A 12,105-nucleotide genomic window follows, 5' to 3' on the forward strand; every position below is an offset into this window, starting at 1 on the left:
ACCTGTGGTGTCCCCCAGGGGTCTAACCTCTCTCCCTGGCTGTTCAACCAATACCTGGCACTCCTTGCCCACCGCATCGCCGCTCTCTGCCCCAACTTTCAGTGCTATGCAGATGACACCCAGCTCATTTTCAGGCTACCCTCGGCCTCCTCCTCTACTTCCCTCATCTCTGACTGTCTGTCTGCTATCCAGGAGTGGTGTGCCACCAATGACCTCTGCCTTAATGCCAGTAAGAATGAGATTCTCCTCATCAGCACACCCGCTCCCTCCTTCCCTGTATATCTCTGGCCAGCCTCTCTTGGCCCTCTTCCTGCTCCCACCTGCAAGGCTAAAAACTTCTGTGTCATCTTCGATTCCACACTCTCCTTCTCTCCTCACATCTCTGACATCTCTAAGAAGTCACACTTCCAACTGCACCACCTCAGAGGTATTCTTCCTTTCCACTCCTTCCCCCAGAAGCTCACTGTCTCCAGAGCTCTGGTTCTCTCTAGGATGGACTATTGCAACAGCCTCTTTCTAAATCTGCCTGCTTCTACTCTCGGCCCTCTACAACTTATCCAGAACAGGACTGCAAGACTTGTCCTTGGCCTCAAGCCCATGGATCATATCTCTCTAGGACTGAAATCTCTTCACTGGCTCCCAGTGGATCTGAGGATTAAGCTCAAAACCCTCTGCATCGTCCACAAGGCCTTCTGGGGCCTCAATACCTTCAACTCTCTCTTCCTAAATATCTTCCTTCTCGAACTCTTCGCTCATCCGCCTCCAACTCCCTCAGGGTCAGTCGCTTCTCCAAGCAACGAGTTGATGTTCGATCTCTTTCTTCAGCTGGTGCCTCCTTCTGGAACAGCCTCTCTGCCTCCCTTAACTTGAGGAGAACCATCTCCGGTTCCGGAAGCACCTCAAATCCTTTCTCTTCGCTTCTGCCTTTTCTCCTCCTCTCCTCTGCTGACCTCCTGGCTGTAACTGGAACTGCTCTGGCTACCTGGACACCGTCTGCTCTCAGGCCCCACCTGCGTCACACCCCTGCACTGCCCACCTGGCATCCCCCGCACTTGGGGACTGTTTCTGTATAGCTACAGTCCCCCTACCAGCCCTTGACACCTGATATATGCACTTACCCTTGCACTTGCCACTTGTTGGCCGTTACTTACTATTGTTATCATCTTTTCCCATGTACTGCACTGTCCCTGCCCCCTTCCCATGCACTTGCACGATCTGAATGACACCTGGCCTAGTAGGATCGTTGTCAATCCTCCCTTTGTTTCCCCTCCCTTGCCTCATCGCGCCTTGAAACACTTGTGTATAGGCGCGTTATAAATGTCATATCATATCATACCGGCAGCCAAAGTCTCCTTGGAGTCACCTGATTGGTTATGCATGCTAACCCACATATAATATGTCTTTAACAAAGTTTCTCCATCTGAATATTTCTTGCTCTTTTTAAATAGTGCAATAATCTTAATTTCATTCTTTAAACAACCTTCAAAACAGACCTGTTCATCAACTATGGTGCACAGGGCAGCACAACACCTTTCAAAGGGGGCCACATGTAGAAAACAGCAACAATGACAGGTGCAAACAGCAACAATGTCAGGTGCAAACATCAACAATGACAAGTGCAAACAGCAATAATGACAGGTGCAAAAAGCAGCAATGACAGGTGCAAACAGAAATAATGACAGGTGCAAACAGCAGCAATGACAAGTGCAAACAGCAATAATGACAGGTGCAAACAGCAGCAATGACAGGTGCAAACAGCAACAATGACAGGTGCAAACAGCAATAATGACAGGTGCAAACAGGAACAATGACAGGTGCAAACAGCAATAATGACAGGTGCAAACATAACTCTTCATGGTTTAATTCTGAATTCACCCATGTAGGGTGGTCTGAAATAATTATTTTGATATAATAACATTCCAAATATCAACAAACACCACTAAAAAATGACCTAAAAACAAAGAATAGATTACTATCGTCTTCCAACTAAATAACTTAGACACAATACAGAATGTACAGAATATTTATGTTAGAAACACTATCCTCAACCTCAAATGAACCCCGAAACAATAGGAGAAGACTAGAAGTAGCTGAGTGGGAGCGATCCTATACATGCCAACCTTATCCATTCCATTCAGGGAACTGTAGTCCATTCCTGGATTTAACTTTGCATGGATTTAATTTTGCATGCTGGTACTTGTAGTCCTGGATTAATAAATCCATGGCTACAACTCCCACAGGGCATCTATAAACCAGGACTGGACTAGAGTCTCCCGAATGGAGTAGATAATGTTGGCATATATGTGAGAGGGCAAAAGAGAAGGAAAAACAGGGAAAGTATAACCAGAAAGTGTGAAGTTGTAGAGGACATATTGAGTAAACTAGCCTAGCAGAGAAATGTAAACAGGAGAGAGTCGCGTGAAAGCTGCCAAGGCCTCTCTACGGCCACCTGTGCGGGCCACGCGTCAGCCAGACACCTAAATGGCCGCCTTTAGCACACGGCTTATTCTATCATTTCGGGAATGAGATGTCTGACAGCGCCCTAGTTTGCTGTGCTTGACTTTACAACCTGTAAGTGCTTGCTTGACGGCAGCTCACATTGGCGACTTCCGGTCGCTGTCATGTGAAAGTGGCTCCACTTTGGTGTGTTTTGAACGGAAAAGTGGTTCTGTTGGCATCGTAGAAGATCGGGTGCCCTTCTGAAGATCGCAGCTTGTGGATTTGCCAAAGCTCTTATTTTTCTTTTGGGAATCGTTTACCTTGTTCTGGTGTCACAATGGGAGACTCATTAATTTAACTACATTGGCGCAGCAGTGTTGCCCCCCTAATTATGACTCCCATTACAGGGTGTTAACCTCGGATCTCACTGCAGACCGGGAACTGGTGTTTAGTACACACAAGGAACATGTTCGCAATTGAACACACACGTCTGGTGGGTTTATGTCACTTAAATTTAATTAAGTAGACGGAAACACACACATTGGGGCCAGTTGCTAAAAACTTGTTCTGGATGTAATAAAAACAGATTTCCGGTTTAAGGTCCACATTGCGCCCCCCTTTTCAAGGACACCCAAGCAAGCAGGCTAAGGAAAACGAAGGCTGTCGCTGTGTAGAGGGTAGTAAGTGATGCCTCTACAACCTTTCTCCGACCGAGTGTGCTGGACTACATTTCCCATCAGCCAGAGACAGCATAGTTAATGGTGAGGGATCATGGGAGTTGTAGTCCAAAACCTCCTGGTTAGAATCAAGTTGCAAATATCCTGGTCTAAGTTATGTTAAAATGATAAACCTGTTGCAGGAATTAACAGGATTAAACAAAATATAGGTGGTGGGCAAGGTTAGATATGGATGTGGAGGAAAGAGGGAAAATCCAAGTGGCTGAGGGAACCCCCATGAAACGCAAACAGAATATACAGTCAGTGAGATTTGTATTTATTTGTATTCACTGATTTGTTTATATATAGCTCAGCAGGTTGAACGCTCAATGCTGTGGTCTGTGTGCGATCTGCAGGTGGATGGTTCAAATCCCGGCAAGGCCAACTCATCCTTTCCTCCTTCCGAGGTCGACAAATGAGTAACAACTTTGGTTGGGTGATATTGTATGTAAATATGTTCCACATAAAGCGCTTTGGCGGAAGCGCTATGATAACAGCACTTCATTAGCTTCTACATTTGAACCAATCAGTTTCGGCTAGCATCTAGAGCCACGCTGCCCGATTTCCAGCTGCTGCTGTGGGACCTTTATTTATGTATTTATTTATTTATTTAGCATGTGTAGCGCACGCCAAACCTGTAGGTATCTGGGCGCTGGAAAGCATGTAATACATATTACAGGGATATCACAGATAGCTGTAGAAAACAGCGGTGTGGCATAAATCATATCACGCATGTTTACAGACATAAGATAGTTACATATACATTGTTCCGATTTCACAATCCCTTGATTGTCAAAACGGTCCTCATCGGTTGCTCAAAGCCAGGCTTTGGCGTGACGCAAAAACTTTGAATGAACAATGCCCTGTGTTTATTTTGGTTTTGTGTTTTATGCTTATTTAACTTTAAAAGTGCATAAACAAAGCAAAACTGTTGCTTTGCGATCGCAGCAGATGTGAAAACAGACAAACACAACCATAAAATGACTTAAATCAGAATTAACTAAAAGTGAAATGGGCTCGTAACAGATGTTAAAATGAACAGGAAGATAAACTAAAGAGCTTTTTAGGGAGCGCTAATTTTAGAGCCTTCCTGGATTGCTGTCGTGATGTCATTTGGTGGGATGCCCAAAAAAACTACAAATAGTCCAAAATGTGGGATCTCAGGAGGAGGACCTTCTGTCTCCCCTTGAAAAAACTGGATGTAGGAACCTTGGTGAGGCGAGAGTTCTCCAACAGAAATAGTCTTGCATGAGGATGGCAAGCAAACTTCGCTGGCAGGGAGTCGGATCATGTGAATGTGTAACGATTAGACGCAAGGGCCATTACTAAATATTATTGACCACCCATCTAAGAGGTGGTGAGTATTGCCACTGGGTGGGAAGGCATGGGCAGAGTGGGAAAAAAAGCAGCAAGGACCAATTTCCGTCCAATACTTCACCATTGCCACGTAGTTTACCCCTGACTTATAGGGCCTTCAAGGACCCCACCTACCTAATTGGTTAAAAGGTTGGATCAGATCCTCCAATCACAATGACCTTCAGCTGGAACAACCAGAATCCACTCCAGAGTTAGACTTGCACAAGGCGGTTCTATTTCCAGGTTGTTTTTGTCCTGCCATCGCTGGCTCTGCAATGCCGATTTGGTCTTCAGAGTCAGCAGAGGCTGGAAAGAGGCTGTATTTGGCCAGGCCATGGCCCTATATATAGTTGCAGTTTGTCCAATCACCATATGCTGGAGTTGCTTCGAGGCGCTACCAGAAGGAGGATTGTGTATCTGCTGGCTGGATCCACTACTGAAGATTACTGGTGTTGAGTCATGGTTTGCACAAGACATTTCTGGATTGTTTAAGCCTGTTAGGTCCAAGTAAGTTATTTGGAACATCAAGTCTGCAATTCATATCTATGAAAATTGACTACTTTGAGATGTGTTTATTTTTAAATCTACAGATTTTTTTAAAAAAATCATTGTGAGTAATTTCCTTGATCACACGAATGGTATGTAACTGTTGTTGTGTCTGATGATCTTTCATAGCATCGGTAGTTCTTTTATGTACAAATTTGCCAACTTGCAAATGATAGATTTATAGTAATGTTTGTAAATATGTGCCTATGGTGTATTATCTTTTAACAAGTCAACACATATGATTGATTCTATTGGGTGGCTCATAGAACAGGATGGTACATTCTGCCATTTTCATTAGGTGGGCCCAAAATATTGAGGGTTACCAAACCTAGCCTTTGAGGGTAACCAATGCAGTCCAAGGTTGGGCTCTTCGGCTGACCAAACAGTACAATTAAGTTTGGTTTTCAGAAAGACCGAAAAAATAGGTAATGGATCTTCATGGCAATTCATTATATTCAGATGTTTACCAAAAGTATTCATGGCTGCTCTCCTGAATGTCCATACTTTGTGCCTGTCACGATTTATGCACCCCAAATGGATTTCTTTGGGAAACGGGCTGTGCATGTTTCAGGTCACGTGACTGGGCTTCTTCGGGACTCCTCATGCATTTCCTCTCTACGTTATTGCAGGGAACTCTGCAGAAGTTTGTGGATGACCTCTTCGAGACGATATTCAGCACGGCACACCGCGGAAGCGCCTTGCCTCTCGCCATTAAGTACATGTTCGACTTCCTGGACGAGCAGGCGGACAAGCACAGTATTCATGACCCCCACGTCCGACACACATGGAAAAGCAACTGGTAAGTTGAAATATATGCGCTTCAAAGCACACAAATGTTGGGAGGAGAAGGGGGGATGGGGCAAGATCAAAAACGGACCTACCGGAAAGGTGATTTGTCTAAGAAATAGTGGGAACATCAATGAATCAAATGTGACCATGTATTCTATCAGAGTTTTGATATAGTGTTATTGCCATGCAGGTGGGGTCACCAAGACCTAGACAATGAAATAGATGGTGTTCACTGGCTGATAACTGAATCTAAAATAAGTGATTTAAGTAGAGTTAGAGTCCTGCAGCCCAGATCTTCATCCCCAGAAGTCAGCAGATCTCAAAGTGGTCTGACATGTGTACACATGGGCCAGAAGAAGATGCATGACCTGTGCCCTAATCCTTTCTTCTTGCCTTGCTTTGTGTCCAATAAATGAAACACAGCCATAGCGTTTCATTAACATAGATGCATAAGACAGCATAGCATTGCATACCATAATACATTGCGCATCTTAATGGCACAACAGTGCATAGCATTTCCTTGGACAAAAGAACATAGGAGGGCACATTATAGCATTGCATGTCTTAATGTGGCATGACAGAGAACTGCAGAGGCTTGCTTTGCATAATAGCAACATTATGCTTCCGGGTTTTCAGGTAAAATATATTAATGCAGATAAAACACCACCAGTATTTATTTCACTTTCTTGTAAACATGTGTTTAAGGAATACAGTTAACAGTTTGGCGGGGACCCATCTCAAGAAAGCACATTACCCCCTAATGAGATGTCAGCCAGGATGAGAGGCCAGTGTACTGGCTTTACATCCAGTAACATCCTGCATGCTGGAGCTAAACTGGTGGAGATCCACAGGTCCCAGCATCTGAATGGCTGATGGGGGAGATGGAGGAGATGGGGGTTAATGGGGATCCTAATCATGCTTTTCAGAAACAACTTGAGGCAATCTAGTGCAGGGTTGTCCAACGCCTGGCCGCAAGGGCCAGATCCATGTCACATTTTCAGGATACCCCCTCATTAATATTCATGAGATACAGTTGCATGCAATGATTCCAAATGTGTGCAAACTTCTTCTCATGAATATTAATAAGGGTTATCCTGAAAACCCATCAGAATCCCAACCCTCGAGACCTGGAGTTGGACGACCCTGGTCTAGTGTGTAGTCTGCTAAAGGCCTGCATTCTATTTTTCTTATGGATGGAGGTAATGCTTTAGTAAATTAACTTAATTTAACTCAGAATAACAACACACTTGCGCTGCTCAGTTTTGCTGATCACAGCTCAACCTTGTTCAGGCAAGGGGTCAATCTGTGCTCACACGTATGCTCCATGTTGCGTGTGGTGTTCGGTTCAGTCCTTTTTTCTTTTTGTTCTGGTACTGATTTTGCTTCCCCATTATAAATTCAGGACGACAAGCACCTATCAGAATTCAAGGAAAGGGGAGGTACTGAAAGGACTGCCTCACCCACTACGGGGCATGTTGAGCTAGCTCTGAGTGGTCATGTGATGATTGCACATGATCTAGAAGCTCCACTGGTTACTTACCGGAGCACCACTGCACAGCAGACCGAGCTACCCCCGATTCACCTGCTTCAGAGAATGTCCTCTCCCACCACTTAACCGGCAAAACTCTTCACTGAGCCCAAGGTTTCATTTATTTCAAGGAGAGTGGACTTGGACAGGCGCGTTAGTGCTTTCCTTCATTTAAATAATCTCCATGAAGCCACTTTACCAGCATTCTGATTAATAGCCAAGCACACCACGAGGAGGCCGGGCATTGGCTGTGCTGGGTCCTCTGCTCTGGAATCACTGTAAGCTCCTCTCCGTCCAGTACATTTGCTGGGAATAGAAAGCACTCTTTCAGAATGCCTCTGCTAATAGCGAAGGTCAGTGCTTCAAAAGAAATGTGCATGTTGCACATGCAGCAATCAAGGGACTTTTTTTTGTAAACGCTGATAAACACTATTTTCCACGATTATTATTTTATGGAAAATAATGAATGTACGTTGATAAACACAGACTATTTTACTCTTTGAAAACACTGAAAAATCCCACGAATTAACAAAGGAAGCACTGAAAACATGAACCGCTGTGCATAATATTGTATAGCCTAAAATTGCATAGCATAGTGGAGCGTAGTATAGAGGGGCATAGCATAGAAATGCCCATTATTACAGAATAGCATAGTACAGCAAAGCACAGCATGGCCTTGCATAGTATAACATCATCATTTAGCATGAAACTACATAGCATACCTGCATGATACAGCATAGCACTGCATACCTCACACTAGCACCTTGGCTCTGGATTTTAAAATGTAGCTGGCCACCCACTGCCTGCTTTCACTCTCATTAATATCTGGGGTGTTTTAACTGTGTGAAAATGACAGCTTGAAAAAAGTGCCACTATTTTGGGGTCGTGGACCAGCATCACTGCAACGTCTGTGGTTTCCATTGCAAACCTCAATGCCCTTTAGAATCTCAGGCTTCAGGCGGTATCTTCCTAGTGTGTCTACCACCCACTCTAGGGTGACAGAGTCACCCTTGTGCATCACTTCCCTCCCCCAGAAATCAGCAAGGAGCTGACGGCCATGAATACTGTACTAGAGAAAACAATACCCATGGGGGTGGGGGGTCATGTGGAGGTCACCGTAATGGCTACTGAGACCCCTACACAAACCCCGTGCAATCTTTATGAGTGAATCTGAAGTGTTTCAGTGAGTTGATGACGTATTTGTGCTCACTTTTCACTTCTGATTGGATTTTTGTATCCACTTTCTGTGACTTCATCACACAGACTTCGACTCTTATCGACTCAATAAGAGTCAACATCAGTGTGATGTCATTTCCAGTGACATTGTGGGTTTAAGCGCATTTGGTGTCCGTGCCATACCCCCTATGAGCAAAGAAAGGACATTTAATGATATCTCTAGAACATGCGATGGTGAGATTTGCACGCATTTTTCGGCTACATAGTTATTAGCACCCTGGTGCCAGGGGGGCAGTCCTTAAGGCAACATAACAAAGGCATGCAAGCTCCCAGTTCAAAGTGCACAGAGGTCAGACAATGTTCCCATTACCACTAATATACCAAGCAAAGATGGACGCCATTGAAATGAGAAAAGCAGCTCCTTCTAAACAGACGGAGTCCCCTTTCCATTTCCATGGTGTCCGCGCTGAGTGAAGAAGACGCTGACCTGGCAAGAGCTCTGGGAGGAAGGAGGAAGCTGATGGAAGCCCTGCCCATAGGGTGACCAGACGTCCAGGTTTTCCCGGGACAGTCCGGGGAAATCACCCTCCGTCCCGGGGTCCCGGGAGTTTTTTCATTTTTGAAACCCCGTCCGGGGTTTGCCTGTTTGGGGGCTACGGTAATTAAAACCGTAATTATTTTTCACAACACTTTCAGAATTTTGAAGTTGGAGGTTTGGCTCGAACCCCCAACCTCTCAGGTAGAACACTTACTGACTCTGCCATAGAGGCTGACTTGGAAATTATTGTACAGCAAGTCATGTAATATCAATGATAGCAAACGCTTGTTTTGAATTAACATGCCACGATTCACAGACATAACTGCACAAATGAGATTATATACAGTTTATAGAAAGGAGAAGTGCGGGAAATATGGTTGAAGGGTGGTTGTGGGGGCGTGTTGGGGGAGGGGCAGTAATTGGTGGGCTGCAATGGGGTAGTCCCTCTTTTATGTTGTTGGCCGTCCCGGTTTTTTGTTTTGAAAATCTGGTCACCCTACCTACCCATTGAGAAAGGATATCTGATTTTTTTAAAAATGTGTACGGCCTCAAAATGGCTGTGTTCCCAGCCACACGAATGGCAAACTCAACTCCCAGTTTCTCGTGACCAGTTGCTGTCCTTGTTGTTATGACGCCATTCTGTTACTTTGGTGACCCCTTGAGCCTGCATCCACCGGAGAGGCTGTGCAGTGTGGCTAATATCACTATGCATCCCGTGACATATATTGGCATTTGCCCGAGCATCCACAGACAGACCCACCCAGAGTTGTCTTTCGCTTTAAATTCTACCATTTTATTGACTATGCTGGGTCATTTGGCTGAGGGCCCAACCTCATAGGAATCTGCCAGGTCATGCAAGCGTTTTGGATTAAGGCGCTATATAAATAACACATCATTATCATTATCGTTGCATCACGCCAGTCACTCAATTACCGAAAAGCTCTGTTCAAATAACTGGACAACGCCTAATGTAAAGTACATTAAGTCACTGCAAAGAGAGTCTCAGTAAACCTGTCGCTTATTGATGAGCAAACCCATCGCCCAGGTGACAGGTTCTGACATGACCTGGAAGGTCACCCTGAAAGGTGATGGAGAAGCTAAAGTGTTTAGAAAACTTGCTGAAACTGGAGCGCATGGCATAGATGGGCTCATGGACAGGATGACTAGTCATATCGTTTCCAGTAATGTGTCCCATTGATGGTCTGGCTGATAAAAGAGTGCATATCCCTGTGCCCCCCTTCGCCCCTCCTTGCTTCCCCTACTTACCTCCTCATGCTACCTGTAGCCCGTCGGGTGTTCACCCTATCCACGGCGCTCCTTGCTTCCCAGCTCGCTTTGTGCTTTATGAATCATACATGCATACATATCATGACTTTCAGTCGAGAGTATTTGTGTATCTGCGGATCATTCTGAAAACCTGGGAGGATTTTAATGTTGTCTTGGAAGAGGTGCCCTGTGCTATTTCGAGAACGGATCTGTGTCTCCCGGCAAGGTCAACTCGGCCTTTCTTCCTGCAGAGGTTGATAAATGAGTACCAACACAGGTTGGGTAGTATTGTATGTATATTTGTTCTATATGAAGCGCTTAAGCGTAAGTGCTATATAATAACACATCATTATCATTTGGCCTTGGACGTCTGCTTGCATTCACAGTGATTTCGTAATATGGGCCAATACGCACTGATATTAACGATACATATGCTGATCCATTGTTGTATGAAATGTATATCACTTTACAGTGATATCGTAACCTTATTTTTCGTAGTGTATATGTAATGCTATGTGATGTACTGTTTTGTCGAGGGGTGAAAGGTCGTGTTCTATGGCATCCCTTGATGTCACTTCGGGGTGGGGTCAAATGGCATCACTTCCTGTGATGTCATCCGAAGTCAAGGGTCGTGTGATGTCACTTCCACTACCCCTGGCATTTTGGTGAAATGACGTCCCTTTATTCTTGACCTACTGTTGAAAATTAAACCTACCATCGGGAAAGGCAATAGTTGTCCTCCGCCTATTGTGAAGTCATGTGCATTTTGTCTCACACCTCTCCTTGCTAAATTTGTAAATCTCTCATTCAGAGAGAACCTGGTCCCTGCATCTATCAAACAGGCTTGTGTATCGCCTCTCCTGAAAAAAACCTTCACTGGCTCCTGACCTACCAGGCAACTATTGTACGATAACAAACTGCCCCTTTCTGTTGAAGATTTTGGAGAAGGTGGCATATCAACAAACCCCAAACTTCTTAGACGTACATAACATCCTTGGCTGTAACTAATCAGGGTTTAGGAGCAATCATAGTACAGATTTAAAAAACACCATTCTTCAGCACTCAGATAAGGGCAACGCTTCCCTTCTGATGCTGCTTGATCTTACAGCAGCTTTTGATCTTGTGGATCACGTCATTCTGGTCACTAGATTGTAAGACTTTGCCTCATTTTCTAGCAAGGCCTCTAGTTTGGGTCTGTCATTTCTTTCTAATCGAACTGCTATTCTTTCTTGAAGATAATATAGCGGAAGGCTATGAATTGGACTGTGGGTCTCCTTAGGGCTCCTGCGTGTCCCCAACACTTTTCAATGTATTCACTCTTCCCCGCTTTATTCGTCTGGATGCAGAAGGCATTGGGTACGCAAACTATGGGGATGATAGTCCAGTGCTTTTTCCCCTTAGCGGCAATTATGAGCTTGACTCACGGACCATTAATAATACCTACAATCTAATTTGCCAATGGATGACCTTGAACGGGCTGTTACTTAATGATGGAAAAAAACTGAAATCATGATGGCAGGTACTGCTTTCAAGCTGCGCAAAATGGAACCTGCCTATCCACCTTTCAAATTGCTGATTGTCATCTGGCAACACTTTCGAAAGTTACAACACTGGGTATGGTTTTGGATTCGCAACTTACTATGAAAGCACATGTCAGCAGTCTTGTGTCCCATGCCTCCTGCAATATCAAGTTACTGGTGCAGGTCAGGCCTTTCCTGGACACAGCAGATAGTGTCACATTGGCTCATGTG

The 12,105-nt window shown here is 44.7% G+C and overlaps 1 protein-coding gene across 4 annotated transcripts in view; it reads left to right on the forward strand.

Annotated features, from left to right (window-relative positions):
- PLXNA4 (plexin A4) overlaps positions 1-12,105 on the forward strand; it is a 1,277,179-nt gene that overhangs the window by 1,212,748 nt on the left and 52,326 nt on the right. For all 4 annotated transcript variants that reach the window (XM_069629627.1, XM_069629628.1, XM_069629629.1 and 1 more), the window contains one exon: positions 5,687-5,856. In XM_069629627.1, the coding sequence (XP_069485728.1) occupies positions 5,687-5,856 (170 nt within the window). The remainder of the gene's footprint in view (positions 1-5,686; positions 5,857-12,105) is intronic.

This window comes from Ambystoma mexicanum, chromosome 12, assembly GCF_040938575.1.
Source record: "Ambystoma mexicanum isolate Mex_15411 chromosome 12, UKY_AmexF1_1, whole genome shotgun sequence".
NCBI classification, from domain to species: domain Eukaryota; kingdom Metazoa; phylum Chordata; class Amphibia; order Caudata; family Ambystomatidae; genus Ambystoma; species Ambystoma mexicanum.